At 35.6% G+C, this 22599-nt stretch overlaps 1 protein-coding gene across 2 annotated transcripts; it reads right to left on the bottom strand.

The window, feature by feature from the left end:
- Positions 1-11817: 11817 nt before the first annotated feature.
- On the bottom strand, positions 11818-20856 carry EMC7 (ER membrane protein complex subunit 7). Of its 2 annotated transcripts, none has more exons than XM_026710389.2 (5): positions 20394-20856; positions 17233-17352; positions 16303-16441; positions 14067-14147; positions 11818-12316 (listed from the first exon to the last, which is right to left on the bottom strand). In XM_026710389.2, the coding sequence occupies exons 1-5, from the start codon at positions 20627-20629 to the stop codon at positions 12164-12166; spliced, it is 729 nt and encodes a 242-aa protein (XP_026566174.1). In that variant the 5' UTR covers positions 20630-20856; the 3' UTR covers positions 11818-12163. The 2 variants fall into 2 exon arrangements, with proteins under 2 accessions (XP_026566174.1, XP_087777953.1); XM_087921827.1 differs by lacking the exon at positions 11818-12316 and adding an exon at positions 12747-12887 and having other exon boundaries at positions 20394-20783.
- Between the last annotated feature and the right edge of the window lie 1743 nt (positions 20857-22599).

Here is a 22599-nt window from a genome sequence, read left to right as displayed (position 1 = left end):
ACCCTGCAGCCTTTTTAATTCATCAACCATTATCTCTGAAAAAACAATTTTTCAACATTTTACTATTTCCGTATTTCTTTATTTCATGCACCTGTTTCTTACTGCTTCTCCTCCCCCTCTTTTCCCCATACCTTTTCTTATTCCAGTTTATATCCCTCTCTTTGTTAATATCTTCCTTTCCCCTTTTCTGCTGGGTCTTTCTGCCTTTCCTGACTTCACAGGTATTCCCCCTTTTGATTGCCTTCTTAAATCTCAACTTTTTAACCTTCCTTCTTTCCCCACTTCTTTGTAGTGTTCTTTGTGTTAATTGTCTATTTAAAATGTCTTCTCCTTGAGTCGACTCCTCCTCTGAAGCTCTTCTTGTTCTTCAATCGCCATTTCCATTTTTTTGAACACAGAGCAAAGTGATTCGCCTCTTTCCTGTAGTAATTCTCTCATATTTTTAAGTTCCATTTTTAATTCCCGAAGAGATATCATCATTACATGCTCTTATATTTTATAATCATTAAAGTCCACAAAAAAAAAACACTTTTATTTTCCTTCTTTCTTCTTTCAATTTTCTAAAGTTCTCAGTTATTCCAGCCGAGGGTCTATACCCAAAACATCAATCAATCCCACAGTCAGTCTTTCCTTGCTTTTTTCTTTATTCTGGTTCTGCTTTCACTTTCTAAGATTCTTATTTTGTTTCAATATTTCTTTAATGTTAGATCCACACAAGTTCATTCAGAAACAGGATGCTTTCCCTTTTGTTTGATCTCAAGTTTTTGTCAAAAGGTGGCACTCTCCATTATACAAAGTCTTCACCCTTTCCCCCTATTTTTTTATTTAGGGTTTTTCGAACCTCAATATTCCAGCACAGTCCAGTCTCCAATTTGTAAACGTTATTATTATTATTTTTTGACAATCTTAAGTCCAGCTTTATTTTATGCCTGTTTATTCCCCAAATATTTTAGTCCAATTTAGTTAAATCTTTAGTTTCAGCTTCTTCCTTTTCTGGTTGAAGCCCCGCTTAGCTGTCAAAAATATTTTCTTTTTTCCCCCCCTATCCCTTTGTAATTTCGCCGCTCACTTTTCTTTTCTTAAAAATTCCATGTTACCTTAATCCCAGAGTATTTTTGTTTAGTTGTATTGCCCAATTGTCCCGGTTCAGATGTTATCCACCTCTTTCTTCCCTCTTGCACAAATCTTAATCCAGCTGAGTCCTCCTCTTCAGGGTGCCATTTTAAACCACCGCTGCAGTCGTCTTCGGGGGGGGGGGGAAGACCAAGTCCAGGAGGGGAGATGCGGCTCCCCTCAGCCTGGCTTGCGGCTTCCCCTTACTCCGCCGCCCCTCCAAGGCAGCTTCAGCCCCTAATCATAATGATCGGGGCTCTCCAACGAAAGAGCACGGACCATAGCCACAGAGAGTTGCGATCTATGGTCCGTCAGCAAGGAGGCTCCGTCTTCTTCCCCAAGAGACTAAGAAAATGTTAATGATTACAAGATTCGTTTGTTACAGACCTTAGAATCAATATTTTTACACTTGTACTTAGCTAAGATTACCTTGCAGAGCTCTGGCAATTTATCTATTTGTGTAGAAAATCAGCCGTGATCTGATAGAAAAGTTGCTCTATTTCACAGTTTAAGGTATTCGTTTAATTCAGGCAAGTAATGTTTAATAGCACATCATGATATCCTTTATTTCTTATTTTATTTTTAACTCTAGTTTTGTATCAGTGTATCAAGAGATCACAGCATTCGTTTCAGGCAATTGAACTTAGTCATCATTGGGCACTTAATTTGACTTTTGAGATCCTTGCACTAGAGGGAAACAGAGATAAAGAAAAAAATAACTCTTTGCTACCATCTAGTGTGCATTTTTTTTGTAGCCCAGGCTTAGTGGCTTAAATTTACATGCAGAAAACTTTTTACAATTGTTTGGCAACCTCTGAAAACATTATCTACAAGCTCAGTAGGGGCCAAGGTGTTGTGGGAATAGTCTTTTTTTTTTAATTTGGAAGAAACCAGATGATCTAGGCCAACTTTTTTATTTCTCCAGTCTTATAAGTTGCCTTGTTTTTGTCCTTTTGGTCTCTATTTCCGGCTACCCTTAATTGGCCCTCAAGTTCACAACTATTTGTAAATATCAAACATGTCTTTCCTAGAGGCACCTGAAAAACCAAAGCTAATTTTCTAGAGTGCTTCTTATAATTGAAATGATCACATATAATCATACAAATCATATTGGTTGTAGATGACAGAAATCATAGGTAAACGCATGTGGAGAATGCTAAGTTGGGGAAGGCATGTTTTGTTACCCTGACCTCACTTTTTTTTTTGCATGTTAATTTTCCATCTTTCAATGAGATGTAAATACAGTTAAATATAGCCAGAGATCTGGATTGTCTGTTTATTCCTGAGCTTCAGAAAGGGTTAAAAAACAGTACCCTCCAAGCATACCCAACCTCACCAGAGTGGTTTGATTTGCTTAACCCCAGTTAACCTGGGTTGATACTAGTTGCCACCACTGGCCCAGAGTGGCCTTTAGGATAATGCCACTGTATCTATAGCTGGCTCTTTGGGTTACACCCTAGGTCTTCTACCAATAGAGCTGCATCCCTAGTGAACCAAGTTAACACTTCTTCTTCACCCAGTTCAAGCCCAGGGGATTAAAGGAAGGACCAACTAAGGATGCGGCCTAGCATGTGTATAAGACAGACAATGACAGTAATGGTGACAAAGTAAAGTAAATGAGAGAACTGTAGCAGTGACGAGGGCATATTGAGATCTATCAAGAAAAGAATAGCAGTAAGCAGCCTGACCCAGGGAAAGAAAAGGAGTTATAGGTTTGTTCTACTCAAGTTTGGTTTGGTGTACAGCTTAAAGGATTAAGCCATTATTCTGCCTCACAGCTTGACTGTACCAAATGACCACTAGGAATGGAGATAATCTCAGCCCAGAGCAAAGATTCTATGCCAAGTCTGGAGAAGGATTAAGGGAGGGATGCAAGTAACCCATTAAGTCAGTCAAGAGAAGTTGGGAGGCTGAGGTTAATCTTACCCAAACCAAACTGTACCTGCAAGACAAGGAGAAGAAAGGACCAGAGACCATGCAGGGATGTCAAAAGATCAAGATAGTGGCTTCAATTTTGCATTCAAAGCTTTTCTTTTTGTTTTTTTCATGTCTTACATGTCTGACCCAGTCTGGACCAGTTTAAAAAGCTTTCTCCTAAGAAAAGTATCTATAAAACATTCATTCGAATCCCTAAAGGAGACTTTTGGTTGGCCTGGCTACTAATGGTTTTCTGTTGATGTTATATTATTGATAAACTGTAGAGTGGGAGTAAGGTGAAGGTTTCTCTTGTTCAGTGATATTTGACTCTAGAGAACAGTTCTCGCCTTCATTTCTTAGCCAAGGGAGCCAACATTATCTGAAGACATTTCTGTGGTCATGTAGCTGCCATGACTATATGCTAAGCCTCACGGAATGCTGTTACCTTCCCTCCAAAGTGGTACCTATTTATCTATTTGCATTTACATTCTTTTAAACTGCTAGATTGGCAGAAGCTGGGGCAGGAACGGGAGCTGACCCCATCACACAGTACTTCGGGCTCAAATTACCAACCTTCCAGTCGACAAACACAGTGTCTTAACTGCTAGGCCATCATATCCCCACATAGAATGGGGTACCTCTATATATAGAGTGGGGAACATCTAGATAATAAAAAGTCAATAGATTCCCCTGCCTCTTTCTGCCTATGGTGAAGTTCCCGTTATTGGTCAGGTGAACTTGTTACATGGGACCCTAGCAATGCTTTCCTTTCCTGCAACTTAACAATTACATCCAGGTAATGCACTTGCTTTTTTGCATCTTTTCAGCCAGGGATCAGGAAAGAAAACAGGAGCAGAAAATGCTTCATGATGATCAGTGAAGTATATTGCAGCTGCATTATCCAGAATTTGTATTTATAGTATTTTGTAAATACACACTTTGCAGACAGACAGTTTTTTAAAGAACAATGGATCATCTTTGATGAAGCTTTACACTACAAATGATATGAGTGAAACTAGAAAAAATGGACTCTTTAAACGGTGTCAAACTGCTTTGGTACATCGTATTTCTTTTTCTTTCTTTTTTAACTAGGAAGTGATAAATAGAATGCTTACATACTGTCTTGGAATATATACAATGTACTACGATACGTATGGAAAAGATTGCCTGCATTTTTTCACCTCAGCTAATATTTGCATCAGTTGTGCCTTCTGATTGCTGAGACACACAAACTACCATGTCATTCCAATTCAAAATAGATTGCCATTATGCTGAGAACCACATGAATGGCACTTGCACGCCATCTAACTCAGCAAGCAAAACAAATTGCTAATTTACTCTCAAGGTCACTGAATGGTGCCACCCCCTTTGTCAAGTGAACGTCAGTAATATAAATTAGAAATTCCTTTCATAATCTCTCCTGCAAAGAAGACTGTTTTGCATTAAGTAGATCCTATAGGTTATTCATTTAGCCTGAAATTTGAAAGGTAGTTGTCTCAGCATCTTTAGAGTAACAGATACTTTGTGCCATCCCTTCAAATTGCAAAGAAAGTAAGATTTGTGTCACTGCTAGTTTCCTAAGTGTACACTTGTTTCAAATTCCTGTAAGAGAAGCTGGAGGACAAATTAATTGTTGCAAATACACAGTTGCAATGACAACTGTTTCACAAATTGCATGGGAAAGCAGGGTTCTTTATATGAGAGTGTTAACATTTTAGTAAATTGGCCTTCTAGAAAACAACCATATGCATTAAGACTACTGCCAAAAAAGATTAGGAACATTTGAGTTTTATCAATGCATGAAGAATTCTGCATTTTAGTCTCCAATTAAATTTTCTCATGAAAAGCTTCTGCTTTCACTGGCCAGATTAAACAGCAACAAATACACTATTGAGAGATCTAAAGGGCCAAGTTGAAGACAGGTCATTGTAGAGACAAACTATATGGCCTCTTGGAACTGACACAGCAGAGCATTCCTTTAAAGATTATTTTGGGGAATAATCCCCAAAATTGTTCTTTGGGGAAGGGAGGAGGAATTCCACTTCCAGTTTTCTTCCTGAACATTTTGACCATTACTTCTGCTAACTTGGAGGTTTCTGACCCAACTGACTCCCTATTTCCCATAGTTAGTCATGAGTTCTGCAACAAAGGGGCAGGAGGTAAAGAGTATGCTAAAGTAACTCTGCAGCCCTATATCCTGTTGCATAGTATTCCCCAAACATTGGGAAATTGAAGTTATCTTCTTCCTCAATTCAAAGACACAATGTATTCTTATCTCAAAGCACTCTACTTTTACAGTGTGCTATGAGTCACAATGATAAGTTCTTAGTGAAGTCCTCCCACACAGTGCATCTTTTGCGTGAGTCACCATGCAGGGCAAGTCTCTCAGTTAGAAATTGGCAAGAAAAAAGAGCAATTCATGCTCTGAAATGGGACAGTGCCTCCTCTGGGAATGGATAATTCTGCTACCTCTACTTTGGGAACAAGTGAATGTGCCAGTCATGTAGACACATGGCAGTATTAATACCCTTGGTGGAAATTAGCTCGAATGAGTCAATTGAGTGGTGCATGCTACAGAAATCCAATGTGCAGTCACCTTCATGTTAGGGACACACATAAGCCTTGCATGATTTATTTCTTATGGTTTCCTAGCAGTTCTCTCTGGGGGGGGGGATACTATGTGGAAAATACTACTTCCAATGCTGCCACTGTTTGTTCAGGGCACTGATGGGATTTCTAGCGTTGAGATGCCTTGGATAACCCCAGAAATGAGTCTATGAATCACTTTTTGTAATACTGTTTTGCCGAAAGACTAAGGTGGTATCGACTAGACCCTAAGCATAGTAAACAAAGGGCTGCTACATTTCAGCTGCCAAAATGGAGTGAGCATACATAGCTGCAAAAGCAGGCCTGAAAGCCTAAATATTGTTCATTAAATTATGAAAGTGTGTGTTTAACAGTTAAATTGAGACATGTATTGAGACATATGTATTAAGAGCAAAAAAATCCACAACGTGCCTATTATGAGGCTAACAAATATTAATTTTACCAAAACTGGTACTGGTAATGTTGGTTATTCTTAGCCAGTATTTGTCATTAATAAAAATTAGCTTTAAAAGTGTATGTGCTTAAGTGAAAACATTTTATGCTGTGAATTTATTAAATGTCATAACTAGTGAATATTCAATATGCATTTTTTCAAATAATATTAAAATCTACCTAGGTGCAATAATCGCATGGATGATAAATGCCAACAACTGGAGTTTCTTCTTTCATGAGCATTTTTTAGAAAAGTTTTCAAGGCTTTATTGAAAACATGTGGAATTCAGCAGTTTCTGTAGTAACTATTTATATGGGTATCTCTGCTGAGATCACCGAAAGACCTATTAAGATGGATGCAGGAAAACACCAGAGTGCTTATCAACTGATACATTTGCTCTCCTACTATCTTGGATGGATCGGCATTCCTTTCATCAATATTTTTTCTTCACTGGGATCATGTCTGCTGAGGGGACAGTTGTATCAACCTGTCAGTAATCAAACACAGATGAATTATGGACTGTGCTGAAATGAGTAAACTGGCATTTGAAATTAGAGAACAAGAAGATAAGCAATTTTATATGATATGGGATTTGTTTTATCAATGGTTGGATAAAAAGGCATGGTAATATAATAGACTAGATAATTTTGTGATAGAAATCTAATAGATTGATATAAAACATAATATATATATATAAAACCACTGGTTGAAAGTATAACATAAATTTTAAGATAAAACTTGGAACATCTCGTATAAAACGATGGAATAGTTTAGTCGTGGATGATTAATAACTGATAAATATATAAACATATGTTAGTTTGACAATGTGAAGACTGATATAAATTGTGAGTAAATGACTACAAAAGTATAGCACAAAAGATACGTAACCAACTGACACACTGTTATGTGTATAAAATGATTTTATTTTTATGTTTTTGTATGTGCATGTTTGTGTTTAAAAATAAAAAACTTTATTTAAAAAAAATAATCAAACACAGATGCAGGAAAACTTTGATTTGTTCCCCCAGGATCACCAATCATCCAAATGCTTCACCATTTCAGCCTTCATTCAGCCTGCAACGTGCTGCTTGGTAAGCAGAACAGAGATAAAGTTAGTAGTGCTTCTTAGTGTATTTTAATATTTGTATTCTGAAAGCAACCACTTAACTTATAATTTAAGAGAGTGGGCCAAATGTCTAGCTTGCTTTTTACTATTGGCATGAGACCCTGTGGGTAATTTGGTTACAGTTGCTATGGAAGAGACTCCTAGCTGATCCTTTGAAATGATACAGTAGTTAACAGCTCTATAGGAATAGGATTAATCAATGGTATGATCATGATTTTAAAACAAGGTGAGTTTTAAAAGTTGAACTGCCAATCTAGAAAGTTGGGGAGTATAATCAAGTTACTTATGCTTGCTTAACATGTAAAATACACCCAAATATCTGACAACTTCTTCCCTGTGATCTTTGTTACAAGAGCAGCAGTTTGGGTCTAAGTATAATCATACTGCCTCCAAATGGTTATTACTAATTTTAGTCCTATTTGTCAGCATGCTGTAAGCCGTTTGTCTCTTCAGAACTAGAGTGGCATATACACTGAATAAAATTGTTATCTGGAATTTTAGGCTTTATTACCTTCATTATTAAGGTGGTATTAGCATTTTAGAATGACATCTATGCCTCCTTTGAAGTTCAGGAAGCCATATATTTCTTTTTAATCAATGTTTACCTGCAGAAATTACCCTACTGATAAACTAAACAGGGCCATATTCTGGAATCATTGGACGTTGCAGGTGTTAAAGAAGCCCCGATGGGAAAGGAAGATGTAACATATTTTAAGTCTGTTTTTTTATATCAATGTTTTTTATTGTTGTTTTCTGATGTGGCACATATATCAAATAAAGGCAACAAAATTAAATAGAAGATAAACATGGCATTTAATAATTCATGGGAAAATTAAAATAGAAGTGCAACTGGAGTGAGGAATCAAGATTACTGAGAGAAAAACTAAAGCATCAGAGGATTTAGAAAAACAATCAAGAACACTAGAAAAAGGTTTGAAATGGTTTCTTTATTACCAGTTAGAAACAGCATGCTTCGTATGCAGGTATGATTCCACAAGTGAGAAGTGTCCTGAAATGAGCTTCTAGTGTGCTCCCAGTGACAAGGAAAGCAACCCATTCTTGCATGTGTATTTATGTGAATAAATTGATCTCCTTTATTAGAATACAACTAGGGAGGAGACTATTCAAGGAAGGACTAGGGAGGAAACCATTTTAGAAGGTCTTGTTAGAAATTCCACAGAGAGCAAAGGAGAAAAATGGGTGCTTTAAGCATCTTTTTGCTTTGTTTACCTAATACAGTAATCCATAATTACATGTTTGATTTAGGCTTAATGTATTGCATAAACTGAGTTAATTGTAATTTATGGTAAAACAATCTGTGGCTTAGCATAATTTCTGACACAGGTCTTTCTCAGTGGTGCACAGGTTTAGACCAAACTAAGTTATGGTTTCTTTTAATTTTAATTTGAACAAATTATATAGTAGCCTAGTTCACACTTTATATTACATAGTTTATATATTATAAAATATAATTTTCTTTTCCCACTAAGGGAAGTAAAAAAAAGAAAAGGATTCTTGGGAATACATGCTTCCAATTAAACCCACAATACCATTTTCATTTCTTACCATTTCTTGTTTTTGCCTACCTCACAACTGTAATAGGATAGCCACACTGTATCAACTTTTATGCTAAAAAGCAAAGCACTTCTTTGTACATTATAAACCTACTTTTACTCTGTATTTCATGGATTATTTTTTTCAGTTTCTCACCTATAACACCACTTTAGTATCAGGGTGAGAATAAAACAAGAAACACATTTTGGTTTGAAACCAGAACCAACCATTTTGTTTTCAAATTCTACCAGACTGTCTTGGATTTGCTGGAGTTCAGCAGAAACCAAATGGTGAGAGATCCTATAATTTTTTAATATGTAAAATGTAGGCAAAATGTATCACCTTCTTCCTCCATTCATTATTCCCAGAACAACGTATGTAATCAGTCTGTTGGCCTTGATTTTCATGGACCCTTCCTTTTCTTTCTTCACCACGAAAATATTGGCCTGCTTACCTGTTTCCTACTGCAATGGTCTTAGCAGCAAAGAAGAGATTCCCAAGGTGACGAACCCCACCAGTTTGCCCACTTCAGATCTTCCCTCCAATTTTTCCTCTCTTCAGACCCTTCGGTTTTTCATGCCATTACCTGCCAAACTATTTCTATTCGGAACAACTCTGTTTTAGTCCATAACCTCTCTTTCAGTTTGAGGCTGGATAATCTCAAACCAATTTCTTCATATATGAAATTGTTAGAATATCTACCATCTCTCTACTTAAACTAAAATAACGGTTTGGCTAACTCATAAACAGTCCCTGAAATGGACAACAGATGTCAAGATGGATAAATGTGGGCTAGACAAAACTGTGGTTCAGTGGATTTATAACACATCAAACAACTGCACCTAAGAGATATTGAAAAATGACTGTGCATCATTTTGAAGAAAAAACCAGGGCTTACACATTGAAGATGAAAGAAATGAATACCAAATTTGCAAGCAACACCAAATTAGCAATATTAGCTAACAGTTTAAAGAACAAGGCTGTAGTTTGAAATGAACATCATAAGCTTGAAGATCAGGTCAAATCCAACATCCTGCATCTCAGAAGAAAAAATCATACATATAGGCATGGTATTGAGATGAGACCAAAAGACTAGTGCATTTTGGGTGCGATAAAAAAAAACATGTTTGGATCACAGGAGGTAATCATTCCAGCTCGCTGTTTGTTGCTATGTGCTTGAGTACTGGGCAATATGGAGAAGCTAGATCAAATTCAGTGGACAGGTATTAGAATGACTAGAAAGTTGAAACCAAGCATTTGGAAAAGACCAAATACGGCGAAATAGAATGGTGGTATATACCTAAATAGCTGCTAGATGCAAAAAGAAACAAACCCATTCTTTGTTGTTAGATAGTAAAACAGCCTGCCGGGAACAGTGAAAAGTCTTTCCCTCACACCTTAAGGTTTTTAAATACCTGGATGGCCACTCAGTGGGGATAATTTAGTGAATTCCTATGTTGAATATAGGCTTGGACTAGATAACCAATAAAATCCCTTCTCACTCATACATTTTATCAGTCCACCCAAGCTTATATAATGTCTTCTGTAGTGTTAGAGCACTCCATTAGAACAGTTTCCTAGCTACGTGCATCTGAATATTAATATATTTCTCCATGTATCTAATATTTGTGAAAGAAACCTTCCTTAGACTAGCTGCTTCATTTCAAGCAGTCCACCAGAAGTGAAATGACACACAACTGGAAACAGAAAAAAATAAATATTTTAAGGTGAATAAGCAAATTTAAATCACGATGATCAACAAATTAATTTCCCTTCATTCTATTTTGTTAAGTAGCTTATTTAATGTGAATTACTACAACTACAAAATGGGGATTGAGTTCTAGTCCTGCTTTGGGCACAAAGACCAGCTAGCTGGGTGGTTTGCGGGCAGTCGCATTTTCTCAATCCCAGGGAGAAGACAATGGCAAACCACTCCTGAAAAACCTTTCCAAGAAAGCTGCAGGGATATGTTCGGGCAATCTCTGAGAATTCAACACAATTGAATGAAAACAAACAAACAAACAAACTCCACAACTGTATTCGACTCTGTCAAAAAATTCAGAATGAGTGTCTCCACTGACTTTAACTCTTCATCTTCACAATATTTTTGTTATATAACTGTTGGAAAACTTTTGAGAGAAGTACAAGTGTTTGATTATGTGAAATCTCAATTTAACAAGCTAGAAACGCTGCATACAAGAGACCAAATTTCCATCTAGTTATTCCCCCTGAAATAATAAACAAGCCTACCATATTTAAAACAATTTGTAAGATGCAGTTATATATTAATTTTGCAACACTATGACCAAAATATGTAAGCTGCCATGATGTATTTTAGCATTTAACACATTTGAAATTATGATTTTATTCCAAATTATTCTCTGAAATGAGAAAATGGGATTCAAGACTAAGCTGGGGTCCCATCTGCTTTTGTTTCTGCAGTCCCCTTGAAATATTCAGTAATTTCTATTCTTAGCAAAATAAAACCTCCCATGTGTTATTTTTCTGTGGCTGAAAAACACTTAAGCTTAGAGATACTGGAATTGAAATTGAGAGAAAAGAACTATTATTTTGCTGATGTCTACTTAGCTCTACAGGCAAAGGGTCTGTGGCAAACTAATGGCTTTAGGCTTTGAATAAATTTGTCTAATTACCATACATTGCACCTATCATCAATAAAATAAACAAAAAAACAACCCCAGAATAACTTACTTGTAGTTTGTAGTGACAAACTACGTCAAGTAATTGGCTCTCTTTACTTATACCAGCACAGAACTGTATCATCTTTTCTAATCTTACAACACAAGGTACTCAGGGAATTCTTTTTAAAAGTAAGATTAATAGAGGAACATGTGTTTATCACTGGAACTTTTTCTAAACAAGGCTTAAATAATGACAAATGTCAAAGCATTCCATAGAAAAAAAATATAAAAGAAATTTGGGAATGAATTAAATAGGAAGTTAAGATTCTGGAAGAAAACATCTGCAACTAATGAAAAAAATAGTTTTTCCAGAAAAAATGTAGCAATTCATTGTGATGAATATTAAGAAATGCACAATTAGACCATTGCCATTATTAAAGAATGTTTTCTATTTCTTAAAATCAAATTATTTACAGTGATGTATTGTTTAAGAATCATTAATATATTGCACATAATTTAAATTCTTTAATGTCATTCTCTACAAAGAAGTTAAATTATCATCAGTACTGACCTTACATATTTTAGACAGAAGTGATGCTCCTGGATATTTCAAGAACAAGATACTTAAATAGATTAAAAAGCTACAGTTGTATCCTTTCAAAATTCAAACTGAATTAAGGTTACAGTAGTGGCTTTCTGTTCTTTCACAGAACATCCAGATGATAACACATCACAGAGCTGTGCAAATTGTGGTTCCAGGAAAAGAAACAACTACCTCCTTTTTCCTGCACCACTTTTTCCTATTTTACTGCTACTGCCAGTAGACTTGCTGGAAGATTTTGAAGAGAAAAGTCTTGTCATGAACTCTGACACATCAGGAAGCTCATGGTTAGAATTCAACATATTCATGGATTGCTCCATTTCCTAAATATATACAAACAAAGGAAAGTATAAGAGAAAACCATTTCTAAATTATATATTAAAGACTACACACAGTGAATTTTTACAGTTTGCATTTGCTCTCTACCACATACCCCCACTACAGATTCCTCTATTCAGCCAGTGTGAGGATCTTAAAAGAAAATTGTTATATATGTAGGAAAGAAACTACTAAAGCAAAAAAGCATAAAACATGTCTAAAGTAGTCTTACAGGACAATATCAATTCTTACACATTTTGAAAAACTGAAAAATATCAGTTCTAAGTGTTATTTTTTTCTTATAGCTTTTCTTCAAACAAATGAATAGAGATATATCATCCAAGCATAATATTGGACTATTAGGACATTTCAGGATCTAGACTAGAATGTAATAAGAATAACTTGAAAATAACTTGATACCTGTAAAGAACTACTGAAGACAGAGATAATTCAGAAGAAATAAAAATTAATACCAACTGAACCCCAGAAGCAGCAGCCAAAGGGCACACAGTAAGCACCACTAAATATAGAAGATTCAGTAAACACCTTGAGTCTCCATTTTGTTCTAGCCCTCCGCTATTCGGCATAATGCATGGTGAAAGGACAATGTATTAAAATAATGTAAGAAATACCATACAACTTCCTATTACTGTGAATTTATCAAAAGCATGGGAATTCTTGCTGAAATCATAATTACAAAGAGAAGGAGAGGACAGCATGAGGTAGCAGAAAGTTTTAGACTTATATTAAGCACAGAAACTGAATTCCTTTTAACCAAGGTTAGTTAAAACATTTTTATTAGAAATCTCTACACAATTCGCTAGAGTGAATACAAAAGAGCTGTTGATCTAATATCAGAGCAGTCCAAGAAATCAAGTCATAGTAGTGAAGAGCACATATGCTCAGCTAGTCATAGATCTGCCCAGGACTTTGCTTTAAATAACAATGTTTACAAGAGCTCCCATATCCCCAAAAGAACGTGCTAATTCCTAATAGGAGCAGAAGAAAGTTTAGGCAGCAAGTGCCTTTGCTAATGACAAAGGAGTAAAAAGCTAACATCCTCCAAATAAGCTTTGATGAAATATGGGATAAACCCACATGGAAAATAAATCTGCTTTTGAAGATTTCCCATTCAATCATGAGAGGGGATTAATTCTCTCGTGGGAATGTTTTCTTGATTTGACTTTGAGATTCAGAGCACCCCACAGTACTTTGTGTAGGTGGGGAACATAAAACTGTTGAAATTAAGATTATCCAGCATCCACATTCTCAAGCACAACAACTTTATCACATTTGCTTTTCCACGGGGGTGGGGGTGGGGTTTAACTAAAAGACAGATTAGGCTTGGTGCCTGGGGGAAGGGTATTTTTGTTTCAGGCAAGCTTCATAGATATGGTGAGCAACTCCCAATCATTTTATGAGAAAGGCAGCCATATAGGCCCTATAACTAAATGTCATTTCATCACATGAAACTGACTCCGTTCTCTTTAAGCTCATCCTATATTTCATAAGCTTTTTGGAGAATGCAAATAAAACATGGAAAAAACTAATCTTTTATGTCTTAAATCCTTCTTTCCAGTAATAATTTCCTCTTTTTTTGCATCATTGTGTTTAGCTCAGAAATATATTTCAATTATAGCAATAAACCAAAAGCTCGCTATTATATCTGACACTTTCCTGATTCTGTATATTATATATCTATACCTATATCTAGATTCAATATTTGCAATTTTTACTTTTGCAAAGCTTACTCACCCGTCTCATGTCAGGATCACTTGTATTAACAACTTTGGGTAATAATACAAAGATTAACAACGGAAGGATCATCATCATAACCTTAAACAGAAAAAATTCAAAAGGTATTATTAATTTATTCACCATTTGATACTTCAAAAAATTATGCCTCTTTCAGAATATTTATGTAACTTCAAAACTATTGTAGTTGTTTTGTGAACAATCAAAAAGTCATGAAAATGAATTGAATGTATTATGACTAAATCTGAATTCTCCTAATGCTTGACCATGATCATTATTTATTTGATGTCAGCTAAAACTACAAGTAGTCCTCGACATATAACAGTTCATTTAGTGACCGTTCAAAGTTATATTGAATTACTGAAGTTATATTGAATTACTGAAAAAAGTAATTTTATGACTATTTTTACACTTATGACCATTTCAACATCTCCATGGTCACTTGATCAAAATCCCAATGCTTGGCAACTGACTTGTACTTATGACAGTTGCAATGTCCTGGTGTCATATGGTTGCATTTTGACCTTCTGACAGGCAAAGTCAATGGGGAAGGCAGATTCACTTAACAACTGTGGCAAGAAAGGTCACAAAATGGGGCAAAATTCACCTACAAAATATTTCACTTCACAGAAATGTTGGGCTCAACTGTGTTTGTAAGTTGAGGACTACCTGTATTGAACCTTTCACAACAAACTATGGTGATCAGAAATATTCAAGACATAGTTTAATATGATTCCTTAAGACTGAAAAAAAGAAACTACCAACCTGAGTTACATTTACCAAATGTGTCTTAAGTAACCACTGAAATTACAAATCTCTTGGGATTATAGCAATATGAGCTGAGGTAAAGCATATTTGTTCTTTACTATATTGGAAGAAAGAGTCAATACCAAATAGCAGGTATTTAAAAAAAATAAAATGATGAAATTGAGTGTAGCATCAGTATAAAATATTAAAAGTTTGATAGTGAAATTGTGTATTTCAGAACTTTGTGAAGCACTCATTGAAGGAATTTAAGAAAAAAATGAATGGCCATTATCAAATAACCTGTAATTGAACTGTGCAGTAGTGTTTCTTAGTAATAGCACTGGATTATATAACTTCCAAGATTCTTTCAATTCCATGACTAACAGATTGATTTCATTATGAGCTCATTATCTACAATCATTTTTCGTACAATTCTGTAATCATTTCTAATATGTAAAGAACAAATACAGCCACTCAAAAAGATATTCAGATGCTATGATTTTATACCTATGAAAATCAGAATAGTGCGAATAATGATGTTCCCTGTAATACTCTATGGGAACAAAACTTGGATTCTGAAGAAGTAGGATGAAAAGAGTATTGATGCTTTTGAACTTTAGTGTTGGAGAAGATGCCTCAGAATACTGTGGACAGCCAGGAAACAAATGGAACAAAACAACCTCCTCAAGGTATAAATGACAATATTCTTCTTTGGACATATTATGACAAATTTAGGAACAGACCATCATGAAAAAAAATTTATGTGGTCACCAAGAGTTGACGTCCAATTGACAGCACGTAATTAACCAAACAAGAACTACTCAGATTATCTTGTAGAAACCAACCTAGTCCAAATACCTAATTTTAATCAATATTCCAGGTTTCTAGGACATAAGTCTATAAAGTATAAAGTTTTGTTTTGTTTTTATACTTGAGTTCAATATTAAATAAATGTCAAGTTAAACATTATACACATTTAAGTTACTATATTCAATTTTTATGCTTTAGCAGTTTTATTTCAACTTTTACTTATATACCAGTAATATACCATATTAATGCTAAGATGCATTAATTTTTGCAAAAAGAATCTATTTGACAGACAGAAATAATAAAACTACAGTCTTAAACATATTCTTAGGAAAGACAAATGAAATTCCTGTTTAGTTGATGTAACCATCTATCTCTCAATATATGTATATTTTGTCAGTCTCAAACATGCTTAACTGAAAGTGAATATATCTACTCCATTCATCATTACCTTACAGAAAATATATGCTTTTGATTATTATTTCAGACACAGAACCTTTGAGATTTCTCAGGACAACCTACAACATATTACAATCACAAAATAAAATTCTGAATAATTAAAACACACAATAATTAAAGCACACAATAGAATATAAACGCTAACACTTGCTTGATATGTAATTTCTATAAATGGAAGAATAGTCTGGTAAACCTGTTGATGTTTACACAATTCCATACATACCATGGGATTCATTAAAAAGTCTGTCCATCCCCAAGACTCTCTCTTTATAAAATATGAAGGAGGCCCAGAAGATTTCATTTGAAGGGGATATGGCAATCGAACGACTTCTGATGTTTTGATATAATTCACGTATCTTGCTCTGAAATTTTTTTTTAAAAAGGTATTCTATAGATTTTTCAATTAAACATGTTATTTTCTCTATCAATACCTCTAAACAGTATCCTTTACCCTTTTATATGGATTTATATTTTCCAAACTCTGGGGCTTTTCCTACAATTTAGTAATGCAAGAGAAGTTTGAGAATGATTTAACGAACACTGCAATTTCACCTATGGAGATACTGTACCAGATATCACTACAAGTCAATTATATCATATGTAATAAATTCATATGAAATATGAAAGCTATAATTTTCACAAATCCAAGTATTAAAATGAGGTTTTATTTCTTATACATATCTAACATGCAAGATAAGTTCAAATTGCTTATATAATTACAATATGAATATCAACACATTATTAGCAATAAAATTATGGCTGCTTTAATATAATGCAGTAAATCACCATTTGTTTTAATCATTTATTAAACAAGTCAATGATCTGGTTTACACAATCATATTCAATCAAACCAAGTTTCAGAAACCAAATGATTTGATTTATATATTGATAAGCCAGAGAAATTATTTTATTGCTTATTTTACTAACTGAAACAAGCATATATTACATATTACAATGTTCATTAACAAATATTTTATCCCAATAAAAATGAACACAAACTGGTCCATTTGGATTTTTGATTCACTAGATCTTAATTTTTTGAAAGCCTTTCCAAATGTAGCATGATGGTGTATGTAGATGTTAAAATTAAGCTTTTCATCTCTTAATTTACAAAATATATTGACGTTGCAATATAAAATTTTAAACTGTTCACCTCATTTTTCCTCTTGAAGTAATATCTACTCGTACTGGTTCAAATTTGTAAGCTGGAGATATAACTTCAACAACATATGATCCAGAAGGAATATCGTGAACCACAAAGCTTCCATCTGTCCTGATAAAATGGAAAAGAGCCAAACATATAACTCTTATCACGTTTTCAGAGATAACACAATAATTTTAGATTACATACCACAAGAAAAGTTTTGCTTAATCAGACAAATTAGCCATAGTATAGAACTACAATTCGGAGCATTAGACTCTCTGTGTTAAGAAAATAAGATTATAATTTCTGCCAATATATATGCAATTCAATGTTCTTCATTTCTAACAAGTAACAGTGAAGTGGTATAGCAGAGGAGTTATGAATACAAGATAAAACATTCTAGTTTCTATCTCAGCATTTCACTTGACCTAAGACAAACTGCAAAAATCATTATGTTACATACAAAGAATATTTACCTTATAGACTTGTTAGTTTTACATATAAAAATAAATGAAGTATATTGTTTTAATTTTTGTTTTGCTTAGAAAAAAAAGGCAAGTAAAGCAATACACATGGCATGGAAAAAGTTGATAGGGAGAACGTTTTGGTTTGTCCACCCAATAAATTGGAGTAATTTATGATTGGCGGATTGTACTTAAATATATTTAAGTATAAAATTCATAAAATATATTCCTTCAATTTTTAAGCCACTCTACATTTTTAATCAAAAGTGAACAGATACATTTTTTAAAAAAATAAAAATGTGTGGACAAATTTACGAGTCATAAATGGCTGTAAAAGAACATAAAAACAGTCCCACTGCATCAGGACAAATCTGACATCATACCCACAAAATTGGGCTTAGAATATTTGCAGATCAGAGCTATAATTTTTAAAGCCTGTGATGGCCTTAAAATCAATTTTATAAAGCTTACAGGTTCCTACAGTTAAAAATTTGAAAGTTGGTCTATCTGAGGATGATGCATTTTTCATGATATTTTGGCTGACATTTTGAGGATTGGCTTATCTGCAATTATATACAACATTCCTTCCAATTAGTTTGACTGGATGACCCCTGGTCCACTATTTTAAGAAGACAGAAAAAATATTAATATTTTATAAAATTTATTTATTAAATAAAATTTCATAAATGAAATAGCAAAATTCTCCGCAGTTTACAATAAATCTGTCCACTTTCTTTTTTCAAGCTAAAATTCCAAATGTATTATCCTTTTCTTGTATGGAGGATATTTGAGTCCCCAAATCATTTTGATTGGCAACTTCTGCATTTTTCCTGTTCTGTTACTTTTCTAATATGATAACCAGAGCAGTACATAGTATTGTAGATGTAGAAGCATTGCAAACTTGTACATGAACACTGCAATGTTGACAGAAATTATACATTTGAGCCATCATCTTCACTGAATTAATCACTAGAATTCTACTTTTCCCTGGATACACAACAGGCTTTACCACAGCACATATAAAGTTAGGACGTTTTGCTCTGATGTACATCACTTTACATATAATGAAATCTTGGTCAATCATACATTGGAACATATTAATTTGTCAACATCAGAGGCAACTTGATTCTGTGTGCATGTACTTCTAATCTGCAGGAATTAATTAGTGTAGTATGAAAAGCTGTGTTAGCATTTCAACCCAGAATATTTCAACCCAGAGGATAAGTTATCTCATGAACTCTGATTAAGAGACTTGAGTACCTGCTTAAAATGCACCCCTTAAAAGCAACTGCCCTTCTGAGAGAAGCATAGGGGGAAAGAAAGCAAGAACTACTTCCCCATCAATATAGTGTTTAAGGATACAAGAATAATGTAATTAATACAATTTTTGACACATTATTCTAGGTCCAGTCCTGACTTTCCATTAAGAAGATAAAATGATGACTAGATGCATGAAATTGTATGTTTGAATTTTAATAAAGACGTATTCTAAAACATGTTGGTATTAACATTTTCAAACAGCGGAGTATGTGTGTGGAAACTTATCTCTGCAGATCTGAAATTGAGCAATTTATTCCTCAGAGCAGAAAACCAACTGTAAAGATTGAGAGGTGTTGCTTTGCCAGGTCATATACATTCAGAAAAAGCTGCTTGTGATCTTCCTAAGCAACAACCCCATCCCAACACACCTTGACACAAGAAATATGCCTTAAAATCTGTCCTGGATAATCTGCCTTGACCTAATCCAGGCCAGTTTTCCCTTTAGCCTATTCTGGCATCAAGATTTTAAGACGGAATTAAAATAATAGTGACAGGCCTCAGTCTAGTGCAGGGGTCCCCAAACTTGGCAACTTTAAGACTTGTGGACTTCAACTCCCAGCTGGCTGAGGAATTCTGGGAGTTGAAGGCCACAAGTCTTAAAATTGCCAAGTTTGGGGACCTCTGCTGGAGCGAGGTAGGAAGCTTTAAATTGCGATATACTTTATATCACACCTTTCCTTTAGAAACTCCCTACTCCAACTTTTGTCCACAGCAATGCTGTCGATTAGGATTGGCTGGGAGGAGCGACAGGGCCAAAGTCATCCCTGGACTTCCCAAGGCCAAAGGATCCATTTGAATCTGTCCCTCCCCTGGGCCAATTCAGAATCCAAACTCTCATCTACCACCTCTCAAGGCAAAACCTCCCTCGAGGCAAGCTTGACTCCATCGACACAATTACACGGTTTACTTGACAACACCAGAGCAGTATCTCGCTGCCGTCTTCAATTCCTTCAATTAGCATTGAGGGGTTCATTTTCTGGTAGTGCAAAACTTGCTTAGTACTTTCTTTCTTCTTTTCTTGGGCAAGACAGTTTAAGGTGACAGCGATGTTAACCCTGAGGGAAGACTGGTAGGAGACCCGTCTTCCCCGAGGTCATTCTGTTTCCGAAATTAATAAACACATTAATAAATATTTTTTTTAAAAAAAATGTCCTTTTCGTGGTTGCCCAATATAGCCCTGCGAAAGGGTTAACTACAAACCGCGGGCAGCCTCCCGGGGGTTTTCCCGAAGAGACGCGAGGATCCCAAGCGAATTAGAAACCAGTTCTCGACGTGGTCCGGAACGCAGCGGGAGCCCCCCCTCCCCCAACAAGCACCCCAAACGGGGTCCGCAGAGCGGGGCTAGGAGAGTGTAGATGGTTTACCGCCACCGCGGCTCCTACTTACTTGAGGAAGCCGACGTGCTCCTCCCCGTCCACCAGCACTCGGGCGCCCGCAATCCAGTCTTGGGGCTTCACTCCCGGCACCACCGCGCGACCCTCGATTTTAAACCGTTCACCGGCGACGACAGCATCGCCGCCACCGCCGCCGGGCGTTTCTGAAGCCCACGAACGTGAGGGAAACTGAAACGTCGCCGCCAGCAAGAAGACCGTCCCGAGCAAACCAAAAGGTCCGGCCGCCATGATAGCTCTTGCGCGAGATACCGGGATAACGAATAAGCGGAAGGAGGCTTTTTTTTTTTTTTCTTCTCTTTCTTCCCCTTACTGGCGCATGCGTCAAGCGACCGGAATGCGCCTTTCGACGGACGGGCGCTGCGTGTGATCACGTGACAAATAAGGGAAGCGCCCGATTCTGATCCTCAACTCACAAACTCCGGACTTCCGGTTCCTTCTAGCATTTCCGCCCCGCCCCCGGCGGCCGTGGAAATGATGCTTGGCTTGGTGGTGAATTGTTGGCAGATGGGGCTATATTACTGTGATTCGACAAAAGTTCTCCCTACCCCACCTGAATAAACTCAGAATAGTGGAAATTCTAATTAAATTCACTTTTCAGCAATCTGACACACGGATTTTTTTTAAAAAGTTTGAAACACCTCGAGTCCCATCTTACAATATTAATACTGGATTGCGACAAGTGTATTTGTACTTGTAAAGGTTGCAGACTCTCTCAAAAGTTTTTCACGGGAAATCAAATTATCAAACTGAACTTTCCTGTTGAAGCAACTATGCTTCTCTATATATCAACTAAGTATGGAGTACAGATAGGCCAGAGGTTATTGCAGAAGTAATAGATATTTTAAGTTATATTTGTAGATTCATATTTCTTAGGTTATTAATCAGGTACTGCATTTTATTGAATGTTGCTCTGATTCACTATCTGATAAATATATAGAAATGGTGCACTATAAAATTGTATTCTTTCACCAATAGAGGGACGGGTGCAGAAGCTCGACTTCTGATGAATAGATTTGGGTATGGCTAAGCCTTGTTTCTCATCTCAGTCGTTGCTAAAAGAATCTGAAATGGACCCCAAAGTTAATTTTAAGAGTGCCTGCCTCTCTATAGTCTCTGTTTAAAAGATACAATGGAAGAGGAACAAGTTTTACCAGACAAGACTTTTTAAAATTGCAATGTCTAATAAAATTGGTATAAAAAAGCAGTATGCCATTGTGCAAGCCTTTCAAATATGTACAGCACTTTTGTACATACAAAAGTATGTACAATATAGATATATGATGGCACCATGCAGCTTCTCATTTGAATCATGTCCAATACTTTTTATCTTTACTGCAATTGTGAAAATTGGCCTATCACTGAAATAGATGTTTAGCTTGCCCTATTTGCACCAAATCTTACTGAGGGAAACAAAAAGCTCAATTAACCCTGAAATTATCCAGTTGCATACAGAATAGCTATGGGCAAAGAGCTCCATACAAATAGAGAAACTTGCCTTTTTCTAGCTGATGTGGTTTAAATTAATAGGGCAGGCTTTTAAGTAAAAGAAATGGGTACATCAGATGCTGGGGGAATTTTCAACTAGACTTGTCTAGTTGAAATATTTCCATCATATGGCAGATGTGTTAGACAGATTGACTCTGTCCTGGCTTCATGTATTTAATATTTGTAATTAGAGAAACTTTTCCAGTGCTGGATCCAAAGCTTTCAAAGCAAAAGCTTAGGTGTGTATTACAAAGTGTTACCAATCAGCACAACTACAGCAGAATATTAAACAGTTCTCTGCGATACCCCAACATGTAGCATGCTTCACCTATGTGTTTCTTCACATAACTTGACCGTACACAGGTCTTCATCAAATGGTTTGTTTCTTGGCTTTTTAAGAGTCATCCTTTAAGCAAAGATGAGTTTTTGAAGACTGGTGCTGAATACATTTCTTTACTGCTTATCATAAATCAAGGTAATTTAGAGAAAAATTTTGACACAGTTTTTCAGATGGAGAAATTAAACTAATTAGTATTTAATTAAGAAAAGAATCAGTAATACATTTTACTGATGACATGTAGTTATAGTAGTATATTTAAATAACATTTGGTATACTGAATCCTTTCTCAATGCATATGGACTGTGGTCCGCAAATGTTTTATGACACATTATGTCATACTAACCCAAATGTGTTTTTTAAATCATGGCTTAGT

The sequence above is a fragment of the Pseudonaja textilis genome, chromosome 1 (assembly GCF_049901715.1).
Source record: "Pseudonaja textilis isolate UNSWEBS1 chromosome 1, rPseTex1.2, whole genome shotgun sequence".
NCBI classification, from domain to species: Eukaryota; Metazoa; Chordata; class Lepidosauria; order Squamata; family Elapidae; genus Pseudonaja; species Pseudonaja textilis.
This window is presented reverse-complemented; position numbering and strand designations above follow the sequence as displayed.